This window comes from Cariama cristata, unplaced genomic scaffold (genome assembly GCF_000690535.1).
Source record: "Cariama cristata isolate BGI_N322 unplaced genomic scaffold, ASM69053v1 scaffold517, whole genome shotgun sequence".
In the NCBI taxonomy this organism is placed as follows: domain Eukaryota; kingdom Metazoa; phylum Chordata; class Aves; order Cariamiformes; family Cariamidae; genus Cariama; species Cariama cristata.
Window position 1 is genome coordinate 2,298 of NW_009628124.1, and position 18,611 is coordinate 20,908.

At 38.3% G+C, this 18,611-nt stretch overlaps 1 protein-coding gene across 1 annotated transcript in view; it reads right to left on the reverse strand.

The window, feature by feature from the left end:
• Window positions 1-427: 427 nt before the first annotated feature.
• Window positions 428-18,611, reverse strand: part of LOC104165103 (centrosomal protein of 112 kDa-like) — a gene marked incomplete at its 3' end in the record, with an annotated part of 108,633 nt that continues 90,449 nt past the window's right edge. Inside the window, 1 exon segment of the mRNA XM_009704650.1 lies at window positions 428-658. Within this exon segment, the coding sequence (XP_009702952.1) occupies window positions 428-658 (231 nt within the window).

Genomic DNA, 18,611 nt, shown 5'->3' on the forward strand with positions numbered 1-18,611 from the left:
CTGCCCTTTCTACTCTATCCATTCCAGCAAAGGAAAAGCGATTAGCCTAGTCCTTAGCTGGTTTTGCCCTTGAAGTCATCTGATTTTTAAAGTCCTGACAGCTCCTGAGCACCGCACGGTCGTCCTCGTTCCGCACTCACCCCGGCTGGAAGGTGCTGCCCCAGCACTGCTCCCAGGGCAAACACCTACAGCAGCGACTGCTGCTGCTCTGTGTTCAAAGAGAAGTCTTTCATTATAGAACCACAAAACTTTCCATACTCAGGCCATGATTGTGGCATCCAATGTCAGATCTACAGCATACGTCTGTTTTTTCAACTCAAGTGACCCCTAAACATTTTTCCTCAGTGAAACTTTCCTTATCTGACTTTTGGGGTGATTGCTCCCCTTTTGCTATGCCACAAGCAGCAGCCCTATGTGAACCTCTTACCTTGTCCAAGGCGGCCTCTGTTTCTGCCGCATGTATCTTTTTCAGGTTTAATGTCATTTTTTCTGCCTCCGCTTTCAGCTTATGCACTGCTGTCTCATAGTCTTGAGCTGCCCTCTGCTTCTCCTCTTCCCACTGATGGCTGAGCTCCAGCAGCTGCTTCTTCTGCTGCGCATGTACCTGAATAAGCTCTTCCCTCAGCTTGTGGATTTGGTTCTCCATATCACAGATAATCTGAAATAAAGAACAAACAAAGTTAAAAAAACAAACAAACAAACAAACAAAAAACCACCACCCCAAAAAACCCCAAAACCAAAGACACTTGATTTTCTCAGACAGGCTGTTAGCTGGGGTAGGAAGCAGACTCAAAGGATTCTCTATGCCTTTTCTGGGTCTCTCACTGCTCTTCCCCTTCTCGTCATATATGCAGATGAATACAGCTCCCCCCGCCCAAAGCACAGATGGAGCAAGATTGACCTTTTTGGAGGGGGTACCCCATAGGTGAAGAAATTCAGTTTGTGGCATATAATCGCTATGTATAACGCCCATGCCTTGTTTTTTTCTTTTCCCTAAGAAATGACCTGCTGCCTTCTAATGAGATATCAGTGTATCGTCAATCATTTATCAATCACTGCTACAGATCATAGTCTGTATTTCACCACAATGTGCTAATGTGCACCAGGAACGTATCAAAGAACATCCATCTCCTCTGGATGAGGGAACTAGAGCATGCCGAGAGAGGATGACACAGGCCAATGCAGAGAACCCTTAAGACTCTGCAAACAGAGCGTAGATAAGATACACAACCTTCAAAATGCAAGACACAGACTTCAGAATCCACAACTGTCTTTTATGTGATCACAGCAAAATACGCTGTGTGACGCAGCAGTGGCATTGGAAGCGGGGGACTACGGAGCGGCAGCAGAACAGCGGGGAGCCAGCTCACTGCCTGCCTTCGATGGCGAACTTGAAAGGGTGAGGAATGAAAATCATATGCGGTAAAGCTGTGTTACTCCCGAAGTACACAGAATACACATTGCTACTTTCCAGTAGTAGGAGAGCATACATTTATTACTTTAGATTTACACTTGCATATAATGCTTATTAGTTGCTTTTCTAACTGCATTTCTTATGTAGCGTCTTAAAGGAAGTATAGGAGCATCGCATCTGGGACATAAAACTGTTGGCCTTACAGCTAATTGAAACGTATGATGTTGCAAGCACATATATGATTTCATAAATATAGTTCTGAAAATTAGCATTTTCACTAAAACACTCATACAGTATTTCCCCCTTTTTCCTCCCTGCTTCACAAGTAACTTTGCAGTTTCCTAGAATTCTTTCATAGAAGATGTGACAATATTGAGATGAGAAACTGATGTTTTACCAAACAGGTGTAGGTGACTCAGCTGAAGCTTATTAAAGGTTTCACAAGAAAATCTGATGAAAATCACTGTATATTTAAAGTTTCCATTGCCCTGGAATGCCAGTTACTGATTCTACAGCTCTGAACTGATCTCTCTCTCCAACTACTATTTTTCTTCTTCAGACTTTTTTAACATACTGTCTGTATTCAGCTAAACCATCTATTTGCAGTCTCTAAGAACCACATTACTCCAAATCTTTGAAAAAGAAACGTTGATTTCTGACCAAAGTTGGGAAATGGATGACTATCAGATACATTGCCTGGTACATTAATATCCCAAGACAGATTGTTACAAATACTGTGATCTGACAAAGAAGAACTGAGGTTTGAAAGTTTGCCTATTTTTTTTTTTCAAACTATTTGAAGTATAGTGTGTAATAAAAGACATGTTGTCTCCCCTCAAACCTTCAGTTGTGTCCTTCAGCTATCACAGCTATAACATGTATTAAATAATATTAACCATCTCAGAAACTTATCAGAGGACTGACTTTTGCTTCCATGCTTTCTTAATTACTCATTGGCATTATTCCCTACTATATCAAAGGTAAAATTTTGTGTGCATATGCGTAGAGATGGAATGAGCACATCACTTGTATACAGAAGTGTAACACAGGCCACATACTTCAGCTATATCAGCATTATCTCAAACATATGTTTCATATAGCATAATCTGCATTAGATCCTTTCCTTCCTTTCCTGATATTTTCCTCCACACATTTAATTTTTTATTAAATCTGTATACAGACTGAAAATGTAAAGTACATTTTCGTTCGTAATTGTAATCTACAATATACTTTTATAATTCTTTCCGAAAAATAATTTCACCTTAAGATCATAAAAAAATGATAGCTTAACTGGCTTTTACCTAACCAAAGAAATGCTAGGTCAATGAAAATAATAGCTACAATTTCTATAGGATGATACGGTCTGAGTTCTAAACTGACAGACAGCATTTGGGTTTTTTAATAGCCGTTCCAATGCAAGTCCTGCCTGGAATAGTAACAGTTATCTTTTAATCTGTGAGAGCTCTTCTTGAGAGCTCATTCCCCCTCCACTGCCACTTTCTTTTCTTTCTTTTTTTTTCTTTCCTTCCTTTTTTAAAACAACAAAAAAATCCTTAGACTTCTTTTTTCCTCCCCATATAAGTAAAACTAAGATATCACATTGCTTAGAAGTTTCCTAAAAAGTTTGCTAAAATATTTAGGATAAGGAACCAAGGCTAAGTTCTTATAATATGGGGAAAATTCATTCATAAATCATATTACAAGCCAAAATAGACACCGTGTGAATTCCAGACTCAACTGTTAGGTCTTTCTGCTTTACTTTGTTCTATATTTAGTAATTCTTACAGAAGCAGTTAGAAAAATCAAATAGCATAATGTCGTGTTTTCTACTGCCACATGGAAAAAGTAACAGCTCCAAGTCTTCAGATTCAACACTGGAGAGCCAAAAGATAGTGGGCTGAATGTTATAGGTAGAGTAACAGTAATTAATATGCAAAGAGGCATTAATGTTGGACCTAATAGATGGCAAAAGCAGATTTGGTTCTATTAGGAAAGAAGAAGGAATCTGAAGACGGGGTGATGGCAGCGAAACTAATATGATTAAAGGAGTCCTTCTGAAGCAACTTCACTGCTAGTAAGATGATGTTAAGAGACATCTAATCTCTGCAAAGTGACTGAAAAAAGCTTATATTGGGGATCAGAGACACAGTTCTTGTCAATTACTTTAAAATAAGTCTAGTTCTCACAGCCAGATTATTTCTTCCCATAAACAAAGTCACTGGCAGAAGCAGCTTACAACCGAACAACTTGCTGCATAAGACAACTTTGTGTGACATGGATATCTTCAAACTGCTATAGGAAATGAATCCCAAACTTTCCATCACTAAGATTCTGCTATTCCACACACCAGGTTTAACAAACTATTATTAGACTTAAATGTGGGCAAATTAGTACTACTAGGAAAAAAACCACAAGATGACATAATTCTCAGTTGTGAAAAATCCATGAAATATAAAACTTAAGAGCAACTGCTTTTCGTAACGATTCTGTGGAAAAACAAATGGTGCAATTACAAAATCTCACTTCTCATGCTTGAGATCTGAAGGCATGATGCTTGCTTGGTTTCTTTGTAAAACTGAATCCTCTTTCTCAGTATTGCTTTCTTAAATTCTTTTCCTGGCTGCTCAAATCTGTGTTTGTGAACCATGCTTACTAAATTTTTTGCATGGTCCAAACAATAACTTAAGTACAAGAGTTGCTGTGAGAAACACACACCTTAAACACTCCACCAGAGCAAATTATTCTTTTGCTAAACAAAAGGCTTAAACATAAGAAATAAAGACTTCATAGTATATACTAGGTCCAAACTTTTATTGCTAGGGATCAAAATGTTATAGTCTATTTTGGTTGTACAGGTACGAGTAAATTAAAGAGATCTGTATCTTTTTTTTACAAAGAATGCAGAAGTTCATAGTGATTCCACAGGACAGCCATGCCATAGCAGCATGCCCCAAACAAGAAAGCAGTTTGTAAAATGACTACTAATCCACATACAGGAAAACAAATAGAAAGAAAACACTAGCTTACAGAGTATCCCAAATTGAGCAAAAATACAAATATTTAAACTGTATGAAATCTCTACCCTGTCACACAAATTTATATGGCATACTTGTATGTATGTGCATGCAAGTATGACAATCCCATAGCTGAAGAAACTGCTAGCTGAGGTGGTGATTTGTATTTCTGTTTCAAAGGAATAACTTAGAAATCTAACTAAGAATATCTGTGCTGAAATAGTGTCATAAAAAGGGTGGGTCACAAGCCCACAGCAATTTGCCCGTAGGGAAAAAAATAGACTTGAAAGAAAAAAAGAAGGTTGCTCACTCACTTTGGCCCATTTAAAGTGCCAATAAATGTACTGTATGTTATTTGGAAGGAAAACATGTGCTCTTAATTTTAAAAAGTAAATTGCATAAGAAAATACAAAGTTGGCAAAAAGTTTAAATTAAAATCTGTTGCTGAGATGTCTGAAACTCTGCTACAGTTACATGCAACAGAGATGAGAAATGGACCAAATGACTACAGTCTAATTAAAAAATATTTTCCCCTTATTTTTCAGGAGCTCCTACTTCAAACCTATGAAGCATGTACTTGGATCAGTTTCTAAGGAAGAGGCTGGAGCATGACCGCATCTTTTATACTCACAGTGATGGAATACATGGACTTCACTGTCTCCCTCTCGATGTATTACACACCAAACCACATCCACCCCATCACCATATTCAGCTTCAAATAGTGTTGAGGGCATTTTAAAGTCACAAAAACAAGGCAATGCAGAGTTAAGATCAAATCCACTCTTAAGTTATTCCCTGAGGCTGAGATCTAGAGTCATTTAGGTGTTGCTTCAGCAGTTTTTACAGTAAGTGACTAACATCTCCCAGCAGATGAAGTTCCAATAACCCTTCATCACTCTTCATTGCATAGTGTACTCAGGCTGCTGAAATAGTGCGTCACTTTTAAAGACCACTGCATTTCTCAAGTGGCTCATGACAACTCTTCAAACTGAGTTTCAAAAGTTTTCTGCATTGTGCGAACTTGGCTTCAGTTGGAGATGACTGCATAGGTCTCAATTTGCTGTGCTTAATTTTGCTTGCATGTAACATTCTAAAAAAACCAACAAAACCCCCCAAAACCTCTGAGCAGTTCCATGGACTTAGCTCAGTCATGAACTGTTAGGTTAGATGATCACAATGATCCTTTCTAGGATAATAACCTAAACTATTAGCCTGTAAATAACAGCCCTATTTGAACTACGGATACGCAACTTCTGCCTCTGTGTGCCAATACTTTCTCAGCGTTTTCTCAACTGGAAGAAGATTAAAATTAGTGCATGCACTTGAACAGCACGAAATGTGAAACCATCAGCTGAACCCTTCTGAAAGGGAGATTTGTTTCTTTGTGTCTTGTTACGCTGGCGTGATGTGACAGAGATGGACGAGGTATATATAACATTCGTTATTGGATAGCGGATTATTTTTGAAAGGAGATAAGTCCAGTCAAGGGAAAGGAAGTCTGTAGTAAAAACAAATCTTACTTTGATGATGAAGAATTAAAAGGGAAATAAGGAACAAAGTAGAAACACACAGGACAACGATTCCCTTTTTACCCACGATCAGTGCAATGTCCCAAAAGAGGCGGATGAAGCAGCCCATCCCAGTCACACAGCAACTGGTGGCATATTTACTGCAAAACACCTTAGAAGGGATTATCTATCGAAAGTGGGAATCTGAACTCCTTTAGCTTTCTTATTAAGAAACAAAGCTTTATAAAATGCTGAGAAATAGATAATACAAGTTTGTCTACCATCACAAAAATAAGCAATGCATCTAACATGAAAGAATGCTAAAAAAGTAAACAAATATTATCTGTTCGCAGCTCTACGCTTAGAAAAAAGTCTAACTGTAAGAACTTCAAAGATGTGTGATGTTGATTTGTGTTTAAAACAAAATTGCTTTATATTGAGTCTTACTACTGCAGTTTCAGCAAGTCACAACAACCGGTCTTACACCTGATCTCATTCTGGTTTTAGGGAACTATCCCCATGACTTTTACCCGCAAGAGATAAAATAATTAGGCAACCAAGTGCAGTACCAAGGGCCAGGCACAGTCCTAACGGTTCTCTGATCTTTTTGTTCACAAAGCATCCTACTGAGTCAGACTCACTGGTCCCAGTATACCTGCTTTTCTCCATGCCAGATGAATTTGAACTGGCCGGTTCAGCCAGCTGGCAGCTATATTTGTGGCTCCTTTGTAACGTGACAATGATACAAAGGGTACATAGCAGTGTTGAAAGAGGAATCTTTTTGTTTAAGCTACAATCTAAACATGAAGAGATATCAAATCTAAACTGTATTTTAAAAGAATTCTGAATTAGCAAGAGTCATTAACATTTAGTAACTCAAGTTTTTATGGTCACCTTCTAAATAAACCTTTGTAATTAACTCAATTATGTCTATTTCAACCAACTATATTGAAAATATTTTCTATACCATAGCAATTTCAATTAAAATATGTTAAGAATTTATTATCCAATTTTTCTTGTGACTGGTAAAATCAGCAATTTGTTAATATTGTGAATCCTTACAAAGATAGATTTGATTTGCAAAGACGACTACTTCTGCAAATGTCACGCACATTATCACACGGGTAACGATGTGGCAGAGCACAAATTAACAGGGATAAGTAATAAACAGCTATTTAGCTTTCACAGCACAATCTATTACACTGTCAAGTTTAAATGCCTTTTGGGTAAGAACACATAGGCCCATAAATATGGTAATTAAGGGAGCAGATAAATGAAATGGTGTGAAATGAAGTGAAAATGAACAACAGTTAAATGACCAACAGGTTGGTCTCACCTCCTAAGAGTGCTGATCAAATCTTCCAAAAAGCATGGGGCTGTGCAAGCTCTCCCAGCACCACCCATAACTATAAGTAGTCCTGACCAGTAGAGTAGTACTTCCTGGAAACACTAAAATATCAGCAAAGCTAACACCTCAATACTCAAAGAGATGCATTTTATCATATGCTTATATAGTATTCTGTGCATACTTAAGCATTCTCATTCTTGAGGGAAAAAAATTCTGTCCATAACGTTGCTGCTATTGCACAACTTCTTAACTAGAAGACATCTTTATCCTATATTGCAGTGATGAGGTGAAGTTATTAATACGTTCATAAATCAAATGTTCACAGTTTATAAATCAGGCTGTATAATATCAAGTTTAAGTATTCTCTTGTCTGAAAACTGTTATACAAACCAAAGTTTTACTCATTAATCTGCACAGCAAACAAAGAGTGGCAGCTCTCTAGACTCGAACAGATGAACGTTCAGTGTCAAAAAAACTTATGTAAAAGCAGTGCAGATGGCAACCATAGTACTAACTCTGAAATGTTTGCTGTTCAGCATTGTAAAATCTGAATCTCCATATTATCGGGCTTATGCAAAGGTATATCAACTCCATCTCAACACAATCCCTGCTTTTCTCACCTTTGCAAAGGTACCTCTGACATCTCTCTTGAAAATATCCACGAGGACTTGTGAAGTGAGGTGTCGAGCTGCTAACTTACATATTCATTCTATTAATTTTAACAGCATTGAGCTGCTTTTAAACATCAAACCTCCTTGGTAAGATTCTTTACTTGGACTGTCTCAGCTCTGTGTATGCTCTGAAAAATACCTCTAACATTTATGAATCTGACAGAAGTATATCCCTAATAACCTTGCTTATTTTTCATCTACTAGGGTGTTAGTTAGTAGGGGTGGGGGCAGGTTTAACACTACCCTACCTGCACAGTGCTGCTGGTGGCTAAACATCACTCTCTTCTTCATATTCAAACCATGGTCAACTTCCCCTCCTGGCCCCAACTCCTGCACTTAACATAGTCCCAAGAGAAGCCCAGCACCCTTTAAGACTAGATTTAATTTCTTAGTAATGCACTTGCTGTATCTTGTCTACTCTTGTTGTACAGCTTAAGCATTTTCCTGAAACATGATGGAAGTGTTGACTCATGAAGAACAATAAAGAGACGTTACCTTCTGCTTACCTGCATTTTCAATAAAAGTAATGAAAAAAGAGTCTATCCATGTCATTCCTATAGAGAAACATGCTTAGGCAACATTTCCATAGGTAATCTAAACCCCAAACTGTTCACTAACTTTGCCATACATTTCTGAAGGCTGAAGAGAAATATGCAAGACACAGGTATCAAAATGCCAGTAGGAAAAGTTACACTGAGAATACTGGCATCATTTTTGTTTCTACATCTATGACTACATGCGAGGAAGGGGTAGCAAATTTTCAAGATCTACTGTGACATGGTTTTAAGCAAAACACAAATTTTGATCATTTTTTTTCCCAAAGGAGTGCACTGAAATAGATCTGGACTTTTAAAGAAGCCAGTTAGCTGCCTAAATCCCAGTTAATGTAAATGGCACTTAAGCTACAAACTGGGCTTAAAAAAAAAAAGGGGGGGGGGAGTGGGGTAGAGAGAAAGAAAGAGAATCAGACATCCATTTGAACAGCTCCACAAAGAGCTTAAAATTAACGGAGCTTATTTTGATTTCTTAATTTACATAAGTACATTTGATTCCAATTTAGTTAACAGCAGCTAGAAAGCAGAACTTCATATAGGTTGGTTATTGTCACTGCCTTCCTAATAAAATGACTTTTAGTCAAATGGAAGAACCTCAAGCCTACACGTGTAACTAAACAATACAGTGCACTGGTGAGTGAAAGGATTACTTACCAAGTTGAAATTGAGATAAATGTAAATACATTTTCCATTTAACACTTCTAAGACCTGTAAAAGACTTGGCCCTCTTGCCTGGAAGACAGATCCAGAACAGTTTTTTTATTACCTGATTTACTGTACCTGCTTTGAAATAGATTAGTGAGTCAAAAATTAAAACATCCAGCCTTCTTTCTCCTCTCTTTTATCTGATGAAAGAAATGTTTACATTCGCATTTTTCTTTCTACAAATAAAATTATTTAAATAAGACTACTAAGAGACCTACCTGGAAAGGACTAGGCGGAGGACTCATTTCCTTCTGTCTTTCTACTAAGAACTTTAACAGAGACACTCATGTAGGTTGTTAGGTGCCCAACTAACTGCATTACTGAAACTTAAATATGATGGAGATGCAAAAAAAAAAAACCCAACCAAAAAAACAACACAAAAAACCAGCCGTAAATACCTGCCTAATGCAGTGATCCCCTAAAATTACTTAGGAGAACAGAATACAGACAAAAATACATAGTGGTTAAAAAAAAAATTCTGTATCTAATATGAGGTTTGCTGCATCATACAAACCATAACAACCTATCCCTAAATGATGATTTATGAATATTACACCAAACACATGAGTTTAGCCTTCCCTGTTTTCCTTTATGAAAAAAATACAAAGCTTTATTTTCTGTATTTCAGGATGTGAAAAGAAAATATTCCTTTTGGATGAATGTTAAAGACATATTCAGTTCTGAAATAACATTGGAGCAAAGCTTGTTCTGAAAATGAAGAAAAGTTTCTGATATTTAAGGAATGATAGGGTTTTCTTGCAATGGAATACAGAAATGGAGGCTAAAGTAATTCTGTGTCCAGCATCCCCTAAGTCAAAGCTTTTAAAAAAACATTTGCATTTAAATTTTCCACATATTAAATTTAAAAGCATTAGCATTTCCTGAACAACACGTAATTCAGATTTAAATGCAGACATGATGCATTACAGATTTAAGGATTACTACAGATATTCATCTCTATGAGGCAGCAAAATGAAACATATTATAATTCCTAATTTGTCCCAGTAGAGGTACAGGCTGTATTGTCTATGAGAAATGTCTTTGCCCTGTCAACTAATGAAAAGACTTCACTGTAAGTAAAAAAGCTAAAATAACCCCACCCCCCAAAAAAAACCCACCCAGAAAAGTATCACACACTTCTCATTCGGATGCATTTGTTTAAATTACTGCTCAGAACACATACATCTTTTGAATATCCCAGAAGTTTTACCCCACACAGCCCATAAGGGTTTTATTGTGACTATAACTGAAACAGCATCAGTTGCAAAACCTGATAGGACAAACATAACACAAGATGCAGACACAAAGGCTAAGTAATAAGCTGTTCATGCATAAGATATCTCCCATCTTCAACTTCTGAAGTTAATACTTGCAGAAATGCAAACTTTCGATACTAACTCCTGTTCAGGTCATCTGCCACAACTGTCTTCTCAACAGGCAGTTGAGGGACTTGAGGAAGACTCAAAGTTCATGCTCCTGTCCAAGCTCTGCCCTGACTGTTAAACAAGGGGAAAAAGGCAAGTTTTTCAAAACTCCAGCATCATCACAGGTAGCCAACTAAGGAACCTAATGCTGTTATTCTCTGGGCCGATGACTAAAGATGACTTAAATGCACTAGCCTGTGTCTACTATTCCGCTCTGCTAAAGAACCTAATACACCAGGAAACTCTCTCATTACTGATGTCATGCTGCTATATTGAAGATGACAGTCTTTAACCAAGCATGAAGTCCTCATTCTTGGTCTCATGAATGGCAATATGTGTGGGCAGAAATCTTAAAATCCAGTAGCTTCAGAAATAAAAACTATGTCACCTACAGGTTTAGACTTTAAAGAAATAATCAGCTTCTAACTTTCAAAAGAATCCTCATTTCTGCAAGGCAGTAACCATGATTGCAGTATTTCTGTTAATCAATGAGTTGTGGTAAATTCTTATCTGTATGTTAGCTTCTTACAGAAATAAGGCACAGAATTACACACACTTTCTCCCTTTTGAAATCAACTCCTGATTGGAAGAAGCATATTCTAGTCGGTTCTCTTTAGTGTCAGTCCTTCTATCAAACAGATAAATTTGTAACCTCCATCTGCAGATGAAAATTCTAGAGGAGGAAGGCTTTAGTCTAACCTAGGTGTTAAGTTGGAGTCAAAGGCATCAGGTGATGGTACCTATTGTCACACACATACAGCTGACACCATTTCTAGTCTCCCTCTCTGCACCTTCATCCTCAAGTGCTGGTTGCATTATTCCCATCACCTCGACAGCGGCTCTTCTGAGTTCAGAGACCTTTTGGAAGCATCATGCTCCACAGCTACCAGTTCAGAAAGACAAGATCAATCACAGGATGATCTGTACAAAATAAATGAAAACTGTGCATAACATTTCTTTTCTTGGAGAGTATTTTTGGCTCAGTATCTTCCTCTGGCACCTTTACATTGATCTCCATCTTTTTCATCCCTCTCAGTTTGTCCTTGAAGTCAGCTGATGCCACTTCACTTTCTGAATGACAAATAGGCCACTGCATCCTGGGGCAGGAATTTCTTCAGATTTATTTATGCAACTGTTTTGAATCTACTGTACTTTGAATAACTATTAATACATAGTTTAAATGTAAAATCTAAATATATACTAAACATGCAAATTCTATGAAATACCAGTAAATAAAACAACACATTAAATATATCCATTTATACAGGTCCGTGTTTACATTTACTACCCACCTCCCCACACCTCCCTCCCCAAACCCAACCAGCCTCAAAATTGTATTAAGAGATGAGGAACAACGTATTACTCCTAAACTAAACACCATGGCAGGGAACAATGGCTGTGGGAAGGGCTTGAAGGACAATAATGAAGCAGTCTTTTAAGAGGACATGATTTGCAGACTTCTGAAATCTACTGCTTTTACTTTTCTGGAAAGCATCATGGTTTTGAAGGACACAATCATCTTATGTAAAAGTAAGAAATCATGACTACGTACCACATTTCTACGAATATGAAACACAAAGATCAGGGAACTATTAGAAAGATTATTTCCTGAATACCATGAGGTGGTATTTTTGACAAATGGCATCTGATGCATTTGTTGAGACAGAGATTTCAGTTTTCTCCGTATGTATGCCTAATTACCACATTAATGAAGACTACTGCTATAAAGGAACAGCAAGGCTGTCTCTGCTAAACCTTGAAACTCATGCACAGAAAAACAAACATTGCCTTCCATATAAATGACTCCATTAGAAGTCATTACTGATTAATGCTGCGTATTTTCTCTCAGTCTCTGGTGCAAAAGATGCCAGAGAAACGTTATCACAAGGGTTTGTTTGCACAGCTTTGGAAACGATAGTAATCTACTAAGTATCCGACCTAGTAGTCAGGTAGAGCAGGTAAGAATTAATTGGTAGCTTCCCCCCCCCCCGAATTTCAGATGCTGAAACTGTTTTTCCCTTTATTGAACCAGCCCGGCCTAGACTAGCTTGTCCCGCAGTGACATGTATATTGAATACAAATCAGACAGCATAGCTTTAAATCTGTGTTGCAGCTCTCATTTCCAATTCGAGAACTGTACTATAATCATAAGCTTCTGGTGGATGAAAGGAAATCAGCTCTCTGAATATTAGCTAATGCCACATTTGCAAGTCCTGAAGAGATCTGTGCTGTTTAAAAAAAAAAAAATAGATCATTTCTCGTGAACCTATATATGAATCGCTTTGTACTGCTCGACTGATAGAAGCGATGCCTGTGCTGGGATTAAACCCTTTTCATCATAAAACCTCATCTGGTTCGGAGTCCAAGTCCATCAAACCTTTTCCCTTTAAAGTCCCGCCTTTGATTCTACATCAATTTATTCAAACCGCAGCTGGGTGGCTGAAAACGAAAGGACAGCATCATTTAAACCAACCATGTTCCTAACTTGAAAGAAGGGCTATAATTAAAAAAATGGGCATAAAAGAATGGAAATAGGATAATATTTTTTAATGGTAGTTCAAAGGCCGACAGATGTCAGAGCCTTTGAAGATGTCAGTACACTGAGCAAGAAGTTGCCATTAAATAGTTTGCCTGAGAGGTGAAGCAGCTTTTTAATGACTGAAAAAGCCCTTGCAGACACATCCTTGTGTTTTTAATTTGTCAGAGTTTCTGCAGTATTTTCTGATTAATGACACATGATTATAACTGCATAGCATACATATTTTTATCCTTTTTAAAATGAATACTTTATTCCACATTCCTTCAGTGCCAGATAAGAACAGGAAAGCTTTACTACAGAGTCCAAAACTATTCAGATTGCTCAAATATTTATGGTAATTTGAGGGGACTGGCCAGATACAGAGCTATGTGTTGCTACCTTTTGTTCTTTAATGGTGCTATTACTACTGCCATCACAATGTGCATGCATTAAGCGAGCATGTGACCCAGTAACGTATTGTACCCTAAACAATCGGAGCTTTCATAATTCACCGATGAATAAAGTCATCAAATCAAATAACATTTAGAAAAATTCCTCAACTAATCCTAAACAATACAAACAATGGCTGCCAACGTATTGTAAGCGGAAAATAACTTTTCTCAGAAAGAAAGCATACTGCTAGGAAACACCACGTTCAGAAAAAAACCATCAATATTTATAAATGCCGATAAAGTCACCATCTTGGGCTAAGAAGATGCTCCTGCAACATCCTTCATCTCTCTGTTAACATACACAATTTTTTTCTGTTTTCACCATGAATGGAAAATGTAGTAGCCCAAAACCCAGGGACAATGTCTTTTGCTCCCAGGAGTAACCTCTGGGAACACTACAACAGTCTTTTGTGCAAGCGTGCCTGCCAAGCCGAGCAGGGAGAGCACCGGGAAGCGCCTCAGCCCTGGGGAGGGACAGCAAAAGCCAGTACTGCCCACCTTGCCTTGTATCACACCTTAGAGAAGTCACTCAGGAAAACACAGTCATTACAGGGGAATTGCATTAAGGTACTGTTCTTTCTGCTCTTCCAATCTAGATTCAGCTTGTTAATTGGATCATAAATAGAAATACAATGGACTCCGCTAAAACTTAACATACAGAGAGACTGGAGGTACCGTAACAGAGCTTTGTGAAATCAGTTGCTGGTCTTCCCAGAACATTTACATGATTTCACATGTATGAATATTTGGCTTGTTGCAATCCATATCCATCAGGAACCTCATTGTAATACCCATGCTGCCTACCATGACCATCATGAACCTCCTCAAGGGGAGGAAGATAACCGTTGGATACTCACTGCTACTCTGAGATCGCATGCATCTACAACGGGAGATGGAGAAAGCTGTGAGCAACAAATGTTCTGCTATGTGTTCAAAACACTGCATAGTTATCCAACTGCAAAAGCAAGCACTGGAAATTTTGAAAAGAAAAAGTCTATGGCTGCAGATAGAAAACATGTAATTCTGAAATTTAATTCTCTCAAAGGTATTTATTGAATGAAAACAGAGGCCTGCTAGGAAAAAATACGACTATGTTAGGATGCCACTATAAAGAACATGTAGAAGTGGACTACTTTCAGTACAAACCATCGCAAATCCAATTTCCAACTAACCTGCACCCTTCCTTCTCAGGTTATTCTAAAGTTACCTTCAAAAACAGTTTTATTTAAAAGCAAAACAAAGCCTAATCTACCATGGGTCACTAGAATACTTGACTTCATTGTGAATCGCATGAAGATCTGAAACCTCAATCTACGAATGTAACGTTATACACTTTTGCCACTTTTCCTAGAAAACAAACCACACACGGGAGCAGCCAGGAAGCTGCTCAGCAGGACGGGGTGGAAGTGGCCCCGGGGAACACCCGGTACAGCCAGGGTGTCGACCAGAGAAGCCAGATGCAGAGCTCGCTCCCTCTGGCACCCACATCTCAGGAGCTTGGCAGGTCCTGGTTACGGGGGCTCTCAGCAGGAGTGTTCAGACAGGGGCACGCTCAGGGTGTAATAAAGCAAGGGGAGTGAGCTCTACTCATCTGCTTCTCTCCAAAAGCCGTTGATGTTGCCATTGTACAGAGACGTGGCACTTTCTGTTCATGTTCAGTTATTATTTTAGCACTATGGTAGACACAGGAAAATAAAATGGTGAATTTTAACCAGTTATAATTGAGCTGGAATAAAACCGCGGAGAGCAAAGAAAAGGCACTTCTCTAAGCTGTGGGACTTTCTACTGAATTTCAAATTAATTTTACAAACTAAAGGAATGTTAGCCACGAATTATGTATCAGACTTTTGAATAAACATTACAAGATTCTTCTAAAATGGGAAATATCAGACACCCTGAAAGTAACGTTCTGCTGCAGAAACCTATATAAGCATGCAAAGCTGAGCCGTTCAGATTCTATCCATTAGAGGGCAATAATACATACACGCACATACTCGTACATATATACATAAACCCACACACACTCTCTCACGCATCCCCAACTGACTTTAGCAGGAAAACCAGTATTTTCTCTAATATTACCAATGGGATATTGACAGCTTGGGTCCTGTTCCATTCTCCCCCCCTTCACTCCCCAACAACAGCATCCAACAGATCAAAAGTTACAATAACAAATTATTCTTTCAATTTACTTTCCTACAAGGAAATCAATACAATACATAGTTTTAAGAAGGCTTACAGTTAAGTTGTTATTAAACTTGGCTGGAGGAGACTGAACAACTGCATTTATATAAGCACGTAAATCATTATAAAGGTTCCCAAACTTTGAACAGACAAAAACATTCTTCGTGTGCTCATCTCCCACCTGAAGTCAAAGACTTCTCGTTTTCTATTCAGTCACATAAGAAACCGTTGGTAACAGCAGCAAATGCAGACACGGCAAGTCTCCAGTATACTTTAGATGTCTCTTAATGCTACAGACAAATCACGGAAGGAGGCATTTTTACCATCATTAGTGGAGCCACTTGAGGGAAGCAGCTCACGTGCTGTCTCTTCTGCTTTCTTGCTCAAACCATGTCAACCTACTGATAAACCTCATTGTTTATCACGGGTCCTCCACCTCCTGCTTGCTGCACCCACTTCTATTGTCCTAGAAGCACATTTATGTTATGAGCTTACTAGGACAGGAATTGTCTGTTATTACATATTTTCACTAACACAACATAGACTCAGATATCTGACAGATTTCCAGCAACACAAATAATTACCATCAGCCCCTAAACTACTGCTTGTCAACATCTTATTAGTTACACGATTGCTGGAGTTCACAATAACGCACAGGCGGCATTATCAGTCACATAACGACAAGTAATTCTGATGAGCGTTCAGACTACATTGATTTGTGTTTGGGTTTTTTTGTCGTCGTGTTTTTGGTTTTCTTTTTTTTTTAAAAATATACTACTTTGCAACGATCAACCTGTATTTCATCAGAAACAGTAATTCAGGTAATGATTTCAATTAACAGCTAGTTGTTTCCATCCACTGTTGAACAAATGTTAATTTTATATTATACTAGAGTTTTAATTGAAGATCTGTAGTTCAACTTCGTAAGGTCCAAGACAAAGATGTCACACGCGCTATCCCAGACAGCACGCATGTGCCCTCGGCAGGGACAGGCACCTCGAACTCAGAAATCCCTAGTGACACCAAATACAGCAGGAGAACACGCAGCTATTTGCAAATATTCCAGCGCACTCTGTGTTTGCAGTGGCTGCCTTTCCAAAAATCACTTTCCTTGCTATTTCTCTTTTCTAAATTCATTTTACAGATGCCAATACAGCAGAAAGCACAGACTACAAAAGAATTCAAGCTGTCAGAGACAACTTTAGAAGAATTGTATCACCCATGCGAAAGACAGAGTTCACTCTTCGTGGGAATTTCAGATCTGTTTCAAGAAAAAACAGTGTCAGGGTTTTTTGTCCTTTTTTTTTTTTTAAACTACATCAGTGTTGTTTTTATGAACTCTGAAGAACAACTTTAAAACCTGAAAATGGAATATTCACAATCAGGCCAATATTTTAGGGGCCAAAGATAAAGTTTTCTTATTTGCAATATTTCAGGAGGACTTTCATACATATGAATACAAATTACTATGAGATACGTAATTACAGTTTGAAATATATTGTTTTCTCCATTAAACAGAAATCTACAGCATTCTTGACATCGATTTCTGTCATTTTGTCATGATAAACATTCAGGTATTAAGTACCTTCCATATCATGCACCCAGGCATGATTCCAATTAGTGCTGAATAGAAGACAAAATGTCAGCCTAATAAGCTTCAATTTGTGAAGTCTTTGAACATTTGATGATATCATCACTTTGCCAATCATTTCTTGTACTTTGGCTTCTTTTTTTTCCACATCATCTTCCCTGCCAAAAGGAAGTCTTTCAAATCTACAGAAACATAAGACATGAACAACGTCAGTCATTGGTCTGACTGAGCTAAAAGATCCAAAAATGATGCCCCAATACATCAACAGAGAACTATGATGTGCACAATATTCCCTCAAAGCTAATTTGCTGCCAACATGTAGAGTAATTGGGGGAAAAAAGTCTACTTTAAAGTCATACTGTGAAAAATATTTTTTCATATGGAATCAACACTAAAGACCTTAAATCACTGTCAGTGTCTGTGCCACTCTTTCAAACTGAAGAAACAGTATTTGTTAAAGATGACAATCATTTCTTCAAAGGTGACTGAACCAAAGAACACCTCTGCTGTCTGACTTCATGTTGAAAATATTCACTGTATTTTAAAATAATGTATTTTCTTTCTAATTTGTTTCTAAAAAAACCCAAAAAACCAAACCCAACCCAAAACGGTTTCCAAGAAGGAAAAAGACAAATTGTAAAAAAGGCTTATACAGTTCTGTAAGCTTGAACATACAAGGCTAGCACATGTCCAAAGCCTATAGCTGAGGACACATGACGCTTTCTCTATCTGGAATTTCCCGAAATGCAGACCCTAAAATCCCTGCTCTTATCTGGGTGTGAGGGAAAACAGAAACACAAAATGGCAGCAGAAAAGACAAGGAGATCATGAATCAGGATGGGAAACGTGGAGCAATACAAAAGACAACATGGCCCTCCAAGGCAGCTGGTCCTGCCCGAGGACCGAAGGCAGAGTCCCAGTTCTGAAGAGGAGAGGCAGGCGATGGTCTCTTCTGAGTCCACTCCCTGGAGGAGGTGGGTGACAGTGGGGCTGACCAGAGCACACGACCAGTGACCGACAGGCTCCAGTGCGAGTCCTTGCATTGCACCAAGTTGCTCTATTTCTTTGGTTTGCACGTCCCATGGAGCCCCATCAGGAGCCCTTCGCTGGCAGGTATTTGTTATTCACTGCTCAGAACCGGCAGGAGACAAAACCCAGCCCAGACCACAGGTGGTGTGGTATGCCAGGAGTCCGCGCTTTGGTAGAAAAGGAGATCGAGCAGCTTGGA